Raw genomic sequence first — 17,445 nt, 5'->3', positions numbered from 1 at the left:
GGATCCCCAACCATTTGAACCTGTGAGCAACATTCAGAAGTAAAAGAGTTGGGGAGCAACACTAGCATGAAATAGTCCATGTTCTTGGGGTGCCAAATAAGTGCTGTGATTGGCCATTTGGCAGCCCCTATGTGGATTGTCAACCTACAGGAGGATCTGTTTGGTAATGCACCTGGTTTTTTTGCAACCAAAATTGCCTCCAAAACTGGAATTCAATAATAATCACCTGCTTTGAAGCCACTGGGATCAACATCCAAGGGGTTAGAGAGCAACATGTTGTTCACAAGCTACTAGTTGGGGATCACTGCATTATAGAATAGATACATTTACTGAAAGTTCACAGTGAGAAGCAACTAATGGTAAAATCCATGCACATTTCAGCACGACTAGAGCAGAATGGAACTTACATATTTTTTTTTCTCTCTACTGTATGAATTGAATTCACAGACTAAAATATTGAGTACGTTACCAGCAGTGACATCTACTGGCAGCCGGGCAAACTGCACCCTGTGCTCCAGCAGCTGATTCTGCATTAACTCTAGAAATGTTACAGACTTGTTGGGCAGTGAGTGTTGTACATGGCAGCAATGTGAAAAATATGCACAGTGTGAACAGTTAATCCTTTCCCCCCTTGCATAGTTATCATATGTTTTTCGAACATATAACAACTCTGTTGACAGAAAAAATAGTTATCTTTTTTTAAAATTTTTTATCTATCTAATGCCTAAAATAGTAAAGGTGTGTGATAATGTCATTTAAAAATAAAATAGTGGCGCGGTGTAGGCCCGGGAGGGGGGCCAGGGGAGGACTGTTCGTGCCTTACCCCTATTTACTGATTTTACTCCACTTAATGTAATAATGGCCATTTTATCCAGTGGCTCATAGTAACCAGCAATTACCTTACCGGTCTTTAGCATGGTAGAATGATAAAATCAAATCTATGTTTGGTTGCTGTTGGTTACTAGACCTAGGCCTAATTTACCCATGTTAATACCTTTCCCTGTATATGTAACTTTATACAAAACCTAATCTATATATTTAAATCCATTTGTAATAGAACATTTTCTGCTAAAATGTGGGGCAGTCACTAGTAGACAGGGCTGGATTCATACATAGGTGCCCCTAAGGACACTTGTCGCCCCCATTTCCCCCTTCTCCCTTCATATGCTTGGGCATGCATAAAGTCTTATCTTGTTGGGTCCGGAGCATGGAGAGTGTTGCATGGGAAATTAAAAGAGCTAGCAAATCTCCTATATGTCCCCAGTGCTTCCAAACCCATTGCGATGTACGTGGGCGGTATGCCGTCCCTAATATTCTGCTGCCAAAGGCTGGGCCTGCTGGTGTATTAACCCACTGACTGAGATGATTTTTCTTTGCTGTTATCTAGTCTTAACACAATAAAAGATATTTTGTGAATGGCTGTCGAGTCAAAACTGCCTGCCCGGTTTTCCAAATTAGGAAAACTGGGCAGGATTCCCTATGATTGACGTGTCGATCGGCCAATCACCATTTGTTCCTGACGTCACGTCCCGCTCCCGGCGCATCACGTCTCCGCCCCCGTTACATCATGTCCCCTCACTCTGCTCCAAGTTAGATCGGGCAAATGGTGGCAACCCTCATAAAACACAATGTCCCCCATCTATATTTCAGTGGTATCTAGGTTAACTCAGTATGCACCCCAAATGTAACCCCAATAGTCCCATTATCTCCTTCTTTGAGCCTTTGTAGAAGGACTGCCCAACAATCTGGTTACTGCTGGTGTAACAATGGCAGGTCAATAAATGGAAACTGCTGATCGGTGGCTGGAGAAGGGGCAGATCTGCTTCTGTTGCTGTATAACCCCATTAAACTTGTGTGCTCCTTCAGTACAAGTACTTCTACTTCTGCATGCCTAGACTTGACTGAAGGTTACTCATGCTCAGAGGACTTGATTCAAAGTTGCTCTTGGTTTGGGGGTAGTTTAAGTGTCAGCACTAATTCTTACAAACATTAAACCTGTTTAATATAAACATTATACACTTGCCCAAGTACCACTGCAAAACATGTTCATGAAGACGAAGTATCAGGATAGCGAAGGAAGTCCGTAGTGGTTTTACCGTGATGATTATGATAACCGTGCCTCCAAATAAATGATTTCCTGAGTGATTAAGGTGCCGTTGTCATTATCACTAATGTGACATATTTGTCCAGCCTTCCAAAGAGAGCATCTGCTTGACAAAACACAATTTCTCTGGCACGTACAGGCCATTTATTTTATTTTCTTTCTGAATGCTCGTTAAGAAACCAGAAGCGTCTATTATTTTAACACTGTAGGAAGGAACTGAATGGCAGCCACCTGATATGTTAAATAGCACTCTGGTCGGCACCTTGAACATACGAATCTCCCAGAAGGAAGTATAAATGCATAAATATTATTGTCCATGGCAAAATTATGAACACCAACAAGGGTCAAAGTGGTTAAATATTCTGAATACAATGGGCGGCTGTACCATGAGCTCCTCAAACCAAATCTCATTCTGCCAAGGGGCTCAAAAAGAGAACTACCCCTAATTTCGCCAATGCAGAGAATAAGCCTTTCATTAACAGGATAAAACAAGGTTTGGCAATAACATGGAAACCAATAAAAGACAAAGAGCAGCAGATAGACCAGAAAAAAAGGTGAAATTAATCAAAAAGACCCTGTACGGTGAAACAAGGCATTTCAACAATGTTCTTTAATGAAGGCGCTTTCAGATTAGAGTTGAAGAAAGCACTTTTAGGATGGAACAGTAGCCAAGCAATCGGAAAATATTTTCAGTACAAACACCAGGGACCCTTAACCTGTGGTCCTTAAGTTGTTGTTGAACTCCCAGATCCTACTGAAAGCCAAATATTGTCAGGAGACAATGGAGACAACTCTTAAAAAGCACAATATATTCTTTGTATTTATATGTACTTTATTTTAAGTTTTTCCTCCCAAGGGTTTCCTCTAATGCTGTGCATAACACTCCAACTGGCCCTGAAATACACTCTGAAGAGTGTTTGACTCCATTTCAATGCTAACACTGATGTTTACTGAAGGTATTGATGCACCGGCCTAAACAATTACTAAAGAATCTGGTTTATTTTTAAATAAATTTATGTTTAAAAGCTTTGGATTGGCCTGGAAAATGACAAATGGCCAGGGATTGCCTTAGAATAAATTGTCAGAATATGGTGACCATGAATTGCTACATTTTGTACAAGAAGGACAATAAAGAGAGATAGACAGAGTGTAGAATACTCAGTAGTGTTCCTTCAGTTGCAACAGAATAAGCTTCCGGCTTGGACTTTGTTGGATGTTCTTTCTCCTTTTTCTCTTCCGTATTCTTCTTTGACAATGAAGCTAGTTTAGCATAAAAAGCTTTACATTCAAATTTTGAATTGCAATGTCTCTTTTTCGAGACACACTTGTCTGGTATCTGTCAGTGCCTGTTGAGACTTAAAACAAAACATATCCAACAAATTGGGAGAGGTGTGAAGTAGTTGTGGAAGTAGTCATAGAATTACAGTTAAAGTAGTTAATTATAATTGAAATCCCATTGTAAATGCATTTCAATTGCTTTATCCTTATTATCCCAGGTGCTAAAATACAAACAAATTCTTCTTTCACTTTGGCAAATAAAAGTTCTTCATATTTTCATAGGAGACATTGGGTTTTTACTAGTTCTGAGTTCACTTTCAGTTGCTGAAGTTTTATAAATTGAAAGATTTTAAAGTGGGTCTAACTTCAGCTCCATCGATCCATTGCATTATTTATGTTTATTTATTATACTGTCATAAATGTTTTCTAACATTTCCATTTCAAGCCCTGTATGAAGGTCCAACATGTCAGCACACCCTTTGGCTTATAATACGATTTTGAATATAAAAATGTTGTTGTATCATTCATTTTGACCATAGTTCCAAGAAAGAAAATCAGTGTCCATCCAAGATTTCATGTTAATCAACCCTCAGATTATTAGGCACAGGTCTTGTCCCAAAGGTGAAAAAAAATCAAGATTTAGGTTGGCTTAGCCTCCCTGAAAAGAGATCACCTCCTATTCTTTGATATATACACAGTAATTGTACGTTCTTCAAAGGAAGCCTTCTACTGGTAGTCTTGCCAAACCTTTTATTATCCTCCGTTGTCTTGGTCCCCAAAACTTGAGAACATCATTACCATATAAATGGTTTAGTATGAGATATAATTGTTTTGGGGGTTTTAGAACATTGATCACTAAAGGATCCATCATATGTCCATATCGGTTTAAAAGAAGAGAACCATATTTTATTATTTTCTTCATTTTATTGCTTCTTGTTTTCAATGTAAAGTTATTTCTAACATATAGTCAGAGTTGTTATGTGTTTGCATCCCAGCTGATGCTCCCAGGGGACTAAATAAAAGCTTTGACCTGCTGTTTTCTACCTGGCAGTAGGGATTAACAAGTGACTTGAAAGAGCCCTCTTGCTCTTTTGCCATGGACGTTTATTATGGAAAAAATAAAAAGAGAATGTTTCACTGTCAGCTGCCTTCTGCATCGCATTTAAAAAACAAAAAAGAACATGATGTTAAGATCAAGCCCATTGGTGCAGATTCCAGTTCGATTGTGCAGCCATGGAAGTCATTAATTCGGAAGAAGATGGTATTTCTAAAATAGCTGTCCTAGCAATCATGTGCTTGCTGTGTATAATATATACTGAATAAAGTACCCCCTCTTGTAAAATATAAGGATATTATAAGTTACCGAGGAGTTTCATGACCATATAAAAGTACGAGGCCGAGGGCCGAGTGTTTTTATACAGGTCATGGAACTCCGAGGTGACTTCTAATATCCTCATATTTTGCAACTGGGGGTACTTTATTTATTATAATACACAAATTTCAGTGAGTCATGTGACAGAAATGACATCAGAACTCACCGTTTATAACTGATGACATTAGAACTCACCGTTTATAAGGATATAATTTACAAGATATTCATAGCTTTTGTGTATTATATATTTATTTATAAATGGTATTTATTATATCGGCTCTTTCTAAGATTTTTTTCCCATTTTGCTTTTCAGCAATGGTTATTTTTTTTCCTACAGAGAACGTTGTTTTCTAAACCTTTCCTTCATAATAAAACGTAGGACTGCTTACAAGCCATAACATAAACATGCTGACATGATGGGGGGATGCAGTAGGCTGAGTGCTGCGCATCTGACCTTTAAATAACTATACTGCCGAGTTCACATATGATAATGGTCTTGTCAAGTCAAGGAAAATTGAAGGTGGCTCTTTAAAATCAATTACTTTTTTTTAAATGTTATGGTTAATTAACTTGGAAAATTAAAGCAAAGGCCAGCACTGCCTGTGGAACACAGAATTGTATTTATTAATGGTTACACTATTTCTACCCCCAGGTTAGAATTCTTAAAGATATTTGTAAAACATTTTCAGTTGACTTACAAGTAAAATAAAAATGATTTAATGATTTGATGAAAAAGCTAAATGAGTGGATAGTTATAGTAGAGTTTTTACTAGTAAGGTATTGGGGAATAGTGAAACCAACCATATTTAATTTTATCTCAGGGACAATCTGTTGTTAATTGTATAACTCTGTTATAATATTATGTTATAATATTATAACATAATATTATGTTATCTTTCTCAATGCCTACTAAAAATGATAGCACTTTTATGGCTTATACGGCTTATTGATGGAGTTGGAACAAGTGGACCTTGTCTCTATATTTCTACACTAAAGCCTGAAACCCGGCTCTTAAAGTTACCAGGGTGGTTCTTCAAATCTGTTTGGATATTTTTAAATTGAAAAGATCCAGCCATTCCTTTAGGTTACGGATCAGTCTCCACTAGCTGTCAGGACTGGTTAAAGCAAAGAAAAAGGGCTATCCGGCACTCAGAGGAATCCATGATTAAGGGGCCGATACGCTAAGGGTCGAATATCGAGGGTTAATTAACCCTCAATATTCGACTGGGAATGAAAATCCTTCGACTTCGAATATCGAAGTCGAAGGATTTAGCGCAGATAGTACGATCGAACGATCGAACGATTATTCCTTCGATCGAACGATAAAATCCTTCGAATCGAACGATTCGAAGGATTTTAATCCAACTATCGAAGGAATATCCTTCAATCAAAAAAACTTAGGAAAGCTTATGGGGACCTTCCCCATAGGCTAACATTGAGTTCGGTAGGTTTTAGTTGGTGAACTAGGAGGTCGAAGTTTTTTTTAAAGAGACAGTACTTCGACTATAGAATGGTCGAATAGTCGAACGATTTTTAGTTCGAATCCTTTGCTTCATAGTCGTAGTCGTAGTCGAAGTAGCCCAAAAAACACTTCGAAATTCGAAGTTTTTTTACTTCAAATCCTTCACTCGAAGTTAGTGAATCAGCCCCTAAAAGTATAAATACATCTCCATAGGCCCTACGCGTTTCGTACGCCAAGGTACTTAATCATGTGCCCATGATTAAGTACCTTGGAGGTATGAAACGTGTGCCTCTGACTGCCGGATAGCCCTTTCTCTTTGCTGTACACATCAGTTTGCTGCTCCCTGAAGCTGGGGGTCTGGGGCTGGTGCACCTTGACCACACAATCAACCTGGTGAGCTATTTACTCATTCTGGAGCACCATTTGGTCTTTTTGTTTTGCAGGACTGGTTAAACCCAACTATACAGAAGCTTTTAAGTGTTTTAAGATTCCACAGAACCTCAGCTAGGCTAGTAAGAGTGCAGAATGTCAACAGATGGGTAACAGAGAAGGATTAAGTAGAATAATGGCCAGGTTGGGAGGATTATCATCACAATGGTCAGCAAATTTCAAATTCCAAGAGAAGATCAGGGCTGGCAGCCTCAAATCAAATTAAAGATATGTTCAACCAAAGGACACAGAGATGAGAAACCGTACCCAGATATTCCTGCTACACACATCTATAATTGGTCAGTTAATGACTGTCATAAAGAGGCTTGACTTGCTGGGGTAAATGCTGAACAACTGTGAGGACTAAGACTAGATTAGAGCATCATACAAGATGAAAACATTGACATGTAGAAGATGTTTTCCTGTATTTAGTGATGGGCGAATCTGACCAGTTTTGCTTCGCCAAAAATTCACGAAACAGCGAAAATTCGCCAAAATGCATTGAAGTCTTTGGGTATAAAACTTTTTTGTTGAGTGATGCGGCGCATCTAATTTTATTTTGTCACACGTCAATTTCTTTCACCCATTGAAGTCTATAGGCATAATTTTTTAGGCAAAACTCTTCGAAAAAGTTCGCCCATCACTAGTATCTATCGTCTTTAGGGTAAAAGCAAGCCAATAAGCATCTAGGCCAGGTTCTAATCCTACCTTCTATGAATACCAAAGGATAAGTCATACCGTTAAATACAAAAAAGACACAAAGGGGGTTATTTACTAAACTCCGATTTTTTCTGGTCGGAGTCTTAAAGGGGAAAACCACCCTTTTTTTTGTTGAAAAAAAAACCTTGAATTGTTTGTGATTTGAGGCTGTTATAAGTCTGAATAAAAAAATACTCCATCTCAAACCTGCATGTAGAAGTCAATGGCAGATGCCCCATTTACAATTGGAAGATATCATGATCTGCGCTGGATTTTGTACAATAATCCAATTAATTTGTTGTTTTCGGTCGATAATCTGAAAAAATCTGCGTTTTGGGGCGTTGAATCGAATGCTTCTGATTTTTTCCATGATTTTAGTCTTTTGCCGCACCAGATTTATTTTGGAGTAAATTTATTGATAAATACAGTAAAAATGTGCATAGGAGTTTGTTCGAAGTAGTTTTAAGAAAATAGTGAGAAATTTTTGGATTTTTGTAAATAAACCATCTGATCTCTGATGTAAACTGAGGTAATATATAAAATCCTAAACATGGAAAAAGTAGTGGAAGTGTATATGTATTTGTTTTTTTTTTGTACCCCAAAGTGTAGTAAAGTTTTTTTGACTTGCTGTAACTCTTACTGGCTGATCTACATTGTAAACCTTCTAATAAAAACCAGAGTATTTTAACTTTTGCTTCTTTATAAGTTGGCAGTTTCTGATTTAGTGATTATAGTTTGTAATTACAAACCGTAGCATTCATAATCCGTTACAAAGCGGCAGAATTTAATTTTTAGCAGAGAAAAATCATATTGAAAATGTTATACTGAATGGTTTCCCATTATGAGTTGGCAAGTAACCAAAGTTTGCTAAATTGCATTTTTATACAGTAACAACGATTGCCTGCGGTACAGTCCTGCGGGCTTGAGCCCGAATTTGCTAATCACTTTGTTTGAATTAGATCCTACAAAATGATCTCAGGATCTTCCAGTAACATGGGCAGGCCTCGCAGGTAATAGTTATAGGAGTAGCTTCATGTGATAATTTGATTCACCTAAATGTTTTTATATGTTACTTGGACCCTCACTCTGTTCTGTGCCTCTGGTCATTAAGCCAATACTGTAGCTCTCCTTTCTGTAACTTTATTTCAGACAACTTTACTGGTATTACTGGAACAAGGTGGGATGGGGTACGCCAATACTGTATATTATAAATAAATAATTTATAATTAATAAACTTTTGGACCTCACTTGTAAATGGGTCATTTATGTGCAAAGTGGATTTTTGGAGGTGGAGGTAGAATACCCACAATATGATTTAGACTCTGACGGATTATTCTTCATTTGCCTATTGTGTGTAGGGTTGCCATCTGGCTGGTATTTTACTGGTCTGGCCGGTAAAAATCATGGTTGATCCCAATGTTAGTAATAGGGAAAAAAAGATTAATATATAGGTATTTATTCCCAGAAAAGGTGGCAACCCTAATTGAGCGGGTGCCCCGCGGGTACCTGATCCTCTGCAGGGGGGGCTACAGGTGGCCAATGCAGGGGGAAAAAAGCAAAAAATCCAAGTGTCCTAAAAAAAAACTATTGCAGTGATGTTACTTCCGGTCAAGGTGATGTCACTTCCGGTTAGGGTTGCCACCTTTTTTGGAAAAAAATACAGGGCTTCCTATATATTTACCTTTTTTTCCTTATTAATAACATTGGGATCAACCATCATTTTTAATGGCCAGGCCAGGAAAAATACCGGCCAGGTGACATCCCTACTTCCGGTTGGCATGGCAAACAGTGGCAGTGAGAATCTGTGGCATTGCAGAGGCGAATAAGCGAGTAAGCAGGTCCAGGTCAGGCTTGGGGAAAGTGGGTATGGGTTGGGTGTAAATTTTCAAAAACAGACCCATGCAGGTCTCTATTTGGAAGGATATTGCCATTTTTTACCTAGCATTGTGTTCCCACTCAGATTTTCGGAGATGGGGTAGAGATCTTTTGGAGCAAGGTGTAAGGACATCTGCGTGTGATTCACTGGGTATAAATCTGCTGAACCCGTTGACGCTGCCCATAGATGTAACCTAGAATAATCGCCAACTTGAATTTGGCAGTAGCGCCAGGGTTTCTCTTTCACATTTGGTGAACTTTTACTCAATTCATAATAGGAGCCAGGATGGCAGCACTGTTGCCTATTGCAACTATAGGGAATTGTAAGGAGCATTTTTGGATGCAAGTACTGTTAAATGTCAATGTGGCCAAGTTGCGTCCATTTTTGTCCACCCCATCGTCGGTAGGCACACATGCAATTCGCAAGAGTAGGTAGGACAGAACTATAAGAAATGCAAATAATGTCTTTGGGCAAAGTGCCTTTTATTAATGGCATCAATGTGTGCAAAAGTGGCATCCATTTTTGTGTGGTCATCTGACGTCCTATAGTGTATTTATCATGGAAAATACAGTAATTTGGATATGAGAGAGGTCTTTTTTTTCTTGAACAGGGATTGTGCCACCTCTAACAGATTATGACCAGACATCAGTGATTACTTCACGGTCAGGTTGTCAAGATGGCGACATTATGGGGCACATTTACTAAGCTCGAGTGACCGATTTGAAGTAAAAAAACTTCGAATTTCAAAGGGTTTTTCCATCGAATTGGCTACTTCGACCTTCGACTACGACTTCAACTTTGATTAGAACGATTTGAACTAAAAATCGTTCGACTATTCGACCATTCGATAGTCAAAGTACTGTCTCTTTAAAAAAAACTTCGACTACCTTCTTCGCCACTTTAAACCTACCGAGCTACAATGTTAGCCTATGGGGACCTTCCCCATAAGTTTTCTAAGCTTTTTCTGATCGAAGGAAAATCCTTCGACCAATCGATTAAAATCCTTCGAATCGTTCGATTCGAAGGATTTCATCGTTCGTTCGAATGATTTTTCCTTCGATTGGTCGATCGTAGGATTTGCGGTAAATCCTTCGACTTCGATATTCGAAGTCGAAGGATTTTACCTCGAGGGTCAAATTCGAAGGTTAATTAAATGCAGTACATTTATTTGCTTTGTATGATGTTATGGAGATATTTGTTTTCAAGGTTTTCATCAGTATTGTGAAGTGTTTACTGTTCAGTATATGTGCTTATGTAGTTGAAGGCTCTCTGGTTGTTCTCATAGCTACATAGCTTTGTTGGACACATGTACAAAACCCATTTTAGCCTTTTTTTAATGTTAACTGTTTACGAGAACCTCACAGACAATATCTTATGGACTGTACAGAAACAAGTCAACACAGCACTCAATCATATTCACATGGCGTGTTTCATAAAAGGATTTGCATGCGTTCCACTCATTGTCCGTTTGGCTGGTTAAATATTAAGAAATTACAATGTGGTATCCAGCAGGGACTGTCCATCAGATGCTGGCTGTCCCTCTGTACTGTTGAACTTTAGTGACATGGAAGAAATACCATTATAACAGGTCTGTGATCCTGCTCAGATGGTGAAACAAAATTATAATAATTGGGGCAAGAGCCAAGAACGTCAACGAGATGCCATGGCAAAGACAAAGACGGAGAGGCAATAGCACTATGATTCCATTCAGCCTTCTTTTCTATAACAACTGACATGTTTATGGTATGATCCTTCACTGAGCACAGCAGGTGGCAGAAAACTAGAAGAAATCGCGGAATGTGCTACTAAGGTTGACGTAAGAGCTGTAAAGGCAAAATTCCTATTCCCAAATTTGGAAAATCCCACTGTTTTATTATTGTATTACTAAAAGGGTCATTAAGGTTTTCAAGAGTAAGGAGCAATGCAAAGAAAGGGGCAGATTTAAAAAATCTAATTTTCGAATTTTTTTTAGGGGCTCATTTACTTAGCACGAATGAAGGAATAGAATAAAAAAAACGTAGGATTTCAAAAGATTTTATTGGCTACTTCGACCATCGAATGGGCTACTTCGACCTTCAACTACGACTTCGAATCGAACGAGCTAAAAATGGTTTGACCATTCGATTTTCAAAGTACTGTCTCTTTAAAAAAAAACTTCGACCCCCTGGTTCACCGCCTAAAAGCTACCGAAGTCAATGTTAGCCTATGGGGAAGGTTCCCATAGGCTTTGCTAGCTTTTTTAGGTTGAAGAAAACGGTTCGAAGGATTTAATCGCTCGATCGAACGATTTTTCGTTCGATCAAACAAGTTGCGGTAAATCCTTCGACTTTGATTCTCGAAGTCGAAGGATTTCAATTCGGCAGTCGAATATCGAGGGTTAATTAACCCTCGATATTCGACCCTAAGTAAATCTGCCCCTTAGTGTAATTTGACTAGGGAATAGTCCAAATTCGATTGGAGTTTTTAAAAGAATCTAAATTTATCATGTACTGTCTGTTTAAGAATTCAAATTCGACTATTCGCCATCTAAAACCTGCCAAATTGGTGTTTTAGCCTATAGGGGACATCCTACAATCAATTTGGAGTCCTTTGGTGGACTTCTGAAAATCTAATTTTTTCTGGAGAAAAAAACTTGAAGCGAATTCGATCTAATTTGATTTGAGTTTGCAGGTCTATCCTATTCTCTCGAATTTAAAATAATTCTAAAATTTCCAATAAATTTCGATTGCTCGTTTTTTTTTTTCAAATTCCGAGTTTATGGGAGTTTTTAGAAACTACCATAAATTCAACCTTTGATAAATCTGCCCCATAGTGTGTAACAGTGAAATCCAAATAACAGAATTAGCAGGTACCTCTAGTATAAAAAATATTTGTTTTTATGATGGTAGGAAGGCTGAATTTTGTGAACTAAGGGGATTTTATCAATTTACAGAATCCTGAATTTGGCCTTTGCTAGTGCTTGCTTCTTGTGCCGGATAACTGATCTTTCCGTATTTTGGATCTTTCTAGATTAACGGTGTATGTAATGAAATTTTGCAATCACAAACCATTTTTTGTGACAAAATATTTAACAAAGCTCCAGAGCAGGTGTTAAAGGTTCGAAGGGAAAAAAGACCAACAGGTGGCGCTGTTGTAACAAAATTCATTCATGTTTACAGTACAGGTATCCTTTAATACCTTGGAATTTAAAACAAATACTGTAAATAATGAATGTACATTGCAAAAGTGCTTAGAATAGCACCCTCATAAATTTTACATTGCTTTAAAGGGATTCTGTCATGATTTTTATGGTGAAGTTTTTATTTCTAAATTTACACTGCAAATAATTCACTCTACAATATAAAATTTCATTCCTGAACCAGCAAGTGTATTTTTTTTTAGTTGTAATATTGGTGTGTAGGTGCATCTCAGGTCATTTTGCCTGGTCATGTGCTTTCAGAAATAGCCAGTGCTGTACCCTGATTTGCTTTCTGGCAGACTGTTGTTTCTCCTACTCAATGTAACTGAATGTGTCACAGTGGGACCTGGATTTTTACTATCGAGTGTTGTTCTTATATCTACCAGAGAGCTGTTATATGCTTACCTTCCCATTATTCTGTTGTTAGGGGGTGATATCACTCCAACTTGCAGTAAAACGGTAAAGAGTGACTGAGGTTTATCAGAGCACAAGTCACATGACTGGAGCACCTGGGAAAGTTTCAATATGTCTAGCCCCATGGCAGGTTTCAAAATTAAATATAAAGAAATCTGTTAGCTCTTTTGAAAAATGTATTTCAGTGCATAAATCTGCTGGAGCAGCACTATTAACTGATTTCTTAAAAAAAACACGTTTTCCCATGACAGTATACCTTTCATTTTTTCCAAGGCCGATTCTGTCTTTCTGATATTCAAGTTTATTTAGTATCATGGAATGTCTTTAAGGGAAATAGAAAGGCTCTGCTTTATATTAAACAACCATGTATATCTATTATTACAAATGGTTCTTGGTATGGTCACCAGTGTTGGACAGGATTTCCTGCTGCCCACCAGGAACATGACATCCAGGGTCCACTTTTACAAAAGTCAGCTGTTAAATGTCAGATGTGATAAATTCGGGAATTTTTATTCGCATGGGCCCTTTGACCCTTGGTGTCCTATAATTAAAATTACTATTTCCAGTGAAAGTATCCACTGTATCCGTGATGCGCGTTTTGTCGATGGCGAAAATTCGCTGGCGTCAAAAAAATTGACGCTGGGGTCAAAATACGGATGCCGGCGCCATTTCGTGAATTTTTTCGCCGCAAATTCGCCCATCGCTTATCGGCTGTAAAATAACTTGAATATCTACCCAGAAAACACACAGTTATGTCCCACACCATATGTTTGCTATAGAAACCATTGAAATGTTCTTTAAACCTGTTTTTTTAATGTCTGGAGACGATTCCAGGTATTTTCTCAGTCTGCAATGATGAACTACCCATACTTGTATAGTATGCACAATACTTTTATTAACCTTTGTTGGATTGTTTCCCTTTCAGGTTTAACTTGGAAGGATGATTTCACTCAACAGATCATTGCCAAGGAATTATCAAATATCCGCAAAATCTACAACCGGCAACCTGATGCTCTTTCCTCTGAAGGCTCCAGCACATCAAGGTAAGAACCATGTGATAACAGTAATACACAATAAGTAGGCGCAAGCCGCCAATGAGGCGAGCTGAGCCGCTCGCCTCAGACGACAGCGCCTGAAACGATTGCAGGGGCGGCAAAAAGCCGCTCCTGCACCTTTAAGAGCCGAATTTCCGGTTTTTGAACCGGAAATTCGGCTGTACAATAGTGTGTCTGCCTCCCCTCCCGACACGTAAGCTGGTGAGGGGGGGCGGCATTGCAGGAGCCACCTCAGGCTGCTCCTTAGTCAGAATCGGCGCTGACAATAAGTAGTAGTTAGCGCTTGATCGGACTTTTGAAGAAAATTTATTCTACTTCCAAAATTACTACAGGTATGGGATCCGTTATCCAGAAATCCGTTATCCAAAAAAGCTCCAAATTACGGAAAGGCCGTCTCCCATAGACTCGATTATAATCCAATAATCAACATTTTTTAAAATGAACTGATTTTGGTCTGTAATAATAAAACAGTAACTTGTACTTGATCCCAACTAAGATATAATTAATCCTTATTGGAAGCAAAACAATCCTATTGGGTTTATTTAATGTTTACATGATTTTCTAGTAGACTTAAGGTATAAAGATCAGAATTACTGAAAGATCTGTTGTCCGGAAAGCCTTGAGCATTCTGGATAACAGGTCCCATACCTGTTTTTGGTTATGTTGGTACTTAATTGTGTAATACTTTCCTAATCATGAAATGAACCCCTGTTTGGGGAAAAAAGCATTGTTGATGTGAGCCCAGTATGTTTATCAAAGTCTGAATTTATCGCAATATTTTCTGCTACAAAATCCGATCAAATCCACTCGGGTTTTTTGCGCTTATTTATTATTATATTTTCCAGAAAATTAGCTTTGCAGGAAAAAAATCAGATTTTCAAGAACTCTTCAGATTTTTCATCCGATTTTCAAAATTTCAAACTTCTGGGTATTGCACGAAACCCAGCGCACATCAAAAAATCATTGGGACTTCTCCCATTGACTTATACGCAACCTCGACGGGTCTGAGATGCCGGATTTTCAGATTCTGACTTTTCCATCCTCAGGGTTTAATAAATTCCGGAAAATTTGTAATTTTTTAAAAGTCTGATTTTATATAAAAACACAATTTTTTCATGATTTTGCATTTGCAGTTTAGTAAATAACCCCCTTAGTATATTATAGGAAATAATCTAAGGCAATGTGCAGTTGATCTTCTTTTTTACTGAATTATTGTAGTTTTCATTCTGCAGAGTTCCAGCGTAGAATTCAATGATTTCCTGGTTGTGAGGATCTCACTTTACTCTACCAACTAGGGAGTAGTTAGGATATCAGAATAACAGCAAAATATAGCCTTTTCTGAAATAATCTTTTTGGTTGCAGGCATGCCGATAGCATTCCACATTGCAATCTGGATTTATTTCAGAAAACCAGAAATTAAAAGAATTAAACAGCAGGTAGTTGTGAGAATTCCTTGAAGCCTCTTGAAGAAATAATATGTCTAACATGTGTTGCTTGCATTGATTTATATTTTATCCATATTTCTAGGGCTTCACAGATAAATGCTGAAACTAACAGAGATCACGAATCGGAGAAGAATGCTAATTTTGCCAAATCATTTCACCAATACCTCCAGTATCTTGGAATTCTTCCACAGCCAGCTTTGCCAAGTTTTTATCCTAGGACCAAGACAGAAAAGCCACTGATAATGGTAAATCATTCAGGCACAGTTCATGTCAACCATAGCATTAGGGTAATGGAAGGGAAGCCAAATGCATGACAGTGTTGTCTTTCTTCAGGATGAACCAACATTGGCCAAACACTCCCACCATTTTATCGCTCAAAAACACCACAATTTTATTCATCTATTCATTGCAACTGTACATTTATCTCTTCCCTAGATCTTTTTATTAGTATGATATTTCTAATTCCTTCATTTACCAGATTTGCAATTGTTACTTGGTGGCCATATGGCACTAGAAGGTCAAAATCATGGGGAAAAGACAAAGGAGCAAATTCACTAAGCGCCGAAGCGCCGAACGCTAGCGTCAATTCGCTAGCGTTGGGCATTTTCGTTACTTCGCAAATTCACTAACGAACGCTGGCGTATATTCGCTAGTGTTACTTCGCACCCTTACACCTGGCGAATTTTCGTTACGGACGTAACTACGCAAATTCACTAACGCGCGCAGTGTACTGAACGCTACCTTTTACGCTAGACTTCCTTCGCCACCTCAGACCAGGCGAAGCGCAATAGAGTAGATAGGGATTGCTTCAAAAAAAGTCAAAAATTTTTTCTAAGTCCCAAAAAACGCTGGCGTGTTTTCTACATTATGGGTGATAGGCTGAAAAACTCCTTCCCCCTCTACATTTCCTGACTCATGGCAACTTACCTAGACAGTGGGCACATGTGTAGGGCAAAATATATATTTTTATCTGATGTTTTGAAGGTTTTCTAGGCATTTGTAGTGCTGATACGTATTCCTCCATTGAAATTTGGCGCCGTATGCAAATTAACCTTCGCTAGCGTAACTTCGCTTCACTTAGCGAATCAACGCTAGCGCAACTTCGCAACCTTACGCTACCCCTGTGCGCAACTTCGGATTTTAGTGAATTTGCGGAGCGCTGGCGAAACTACGCCTGGCGAAGTGCGGCGAAGCGCGGCGAAGTTGCGCCTGGCGCAACTACGAATCTTAGTGAATTTGCACCAAAGGGTACACAAGGAAGGGTTTTTATTGTAGCTTAATTAAGTTTAGTATAGTGTTTCATTCACTAATGTACTCTATGATTATACAGATATGGGATCCATTCTATAGAAACCCATTATCCAGAAAGCTTTGAATTCCGGAAAGGCCGTCTCCCTATTTTATCAAAATAATCAAATTTTTTTTAAAAAAAATTTCCTTTTTCTCTGCAATAATAAAGCAATACCTGGTACTTGATACAAACTAAGATATAATTAATCGTTATGTGAGGCAAAACCAGCCTATTGGGTTTATTTAAATGTTTGATGGATTTTTTAGTAGACAAAGTATGGAAATCCAGATTACGAAAAGATTCATTATCTGGAAAATCATTCTATTTTTTTTTATTTTGAGATTTTCTTCAAATCAAATTGGTAAAGTTGAAAGTAACAATGTGATTTTTTATCATCGAGGTTATCTTTTACAGGAGTTTTTTTTTTACCCCATAAATATGCCAAGGGGCAGATTTAAAGTGAAAATTAGAATTTTCGGATTTGATTTTTGAAATTTATCATGTACTGGCCCTTTAAAAATTTGAATTAGACTATTCGCCACCTTAAACCTGCCACGATGTTTCCAAACAAGCGGATCTCTCCGATATGTTCACATTTCGGGCTGATCCGATCGTGGGCCCTAGGGAGAATGGAGGCCTAAACCGGCAGTTGGATCACGGGACTGCATCAATAAACAGATGCGCTGTGATCCAACAGAATTTTTTACCCTGCCTAATCGGCATCTGGCCGACTTTCGGCCAGATATTTATCGGGTACGCCTGTCGGATGGCCCCACACCGGCCAACTAGCTGGCGACTTGGTCTGTCGGCAGCTTCTTTAGGCCTATGTATGCCTTTAGCAT

The 17,445-nt window shown here is 38.3% G+C and overlaps 1 protein-coding gene across 2 annotated transcripts in view; it reads left to right on the top strand.

The window, feature by feature from the left end:
- ptprn2.S (protein tyrosine phosphatase receptor type N2 S homeolog) overlaps positions 1-17,445 on the top strand; it is a 577,776-nt gene that overhangs the window by 136,238 nt on the left and 424,093 nt on the right. For both annotated transcript variants that reach the window (XM_018269027.2, XM_041567358.1), the window contains exons 4-5: positions 13,738-13,855; positions 15,395-15,557. In XM_018269027.2, coding sequence (XP_018124516.1) covers positions 13,738-13,855; positions 15,395-15,557 — 281 coding nt within the window. The remainder of the gene's footprint in view (positions 1-13,737; positions 13,856-15,394; positions 15,558-17,445) is intronic.

This window comes from Xenopus laevis, chromosome 6S (assembly GCF_017654675.1).
Source record: "Xenopus laevis strain J_2021 chromosome 6S, Xenopus_laevis_v10.1, whole genome shotgun sequence".
NCBI lineage: Eukaryota > Metazoa > Chordata > Amphibia > Anura > Pipidae > Xenopus > Xenopus laevis.
Note: the sequence above shows the minus strand (reverse complement) of the source record. Positions and strands in the feature narration are given on the sequence as shown.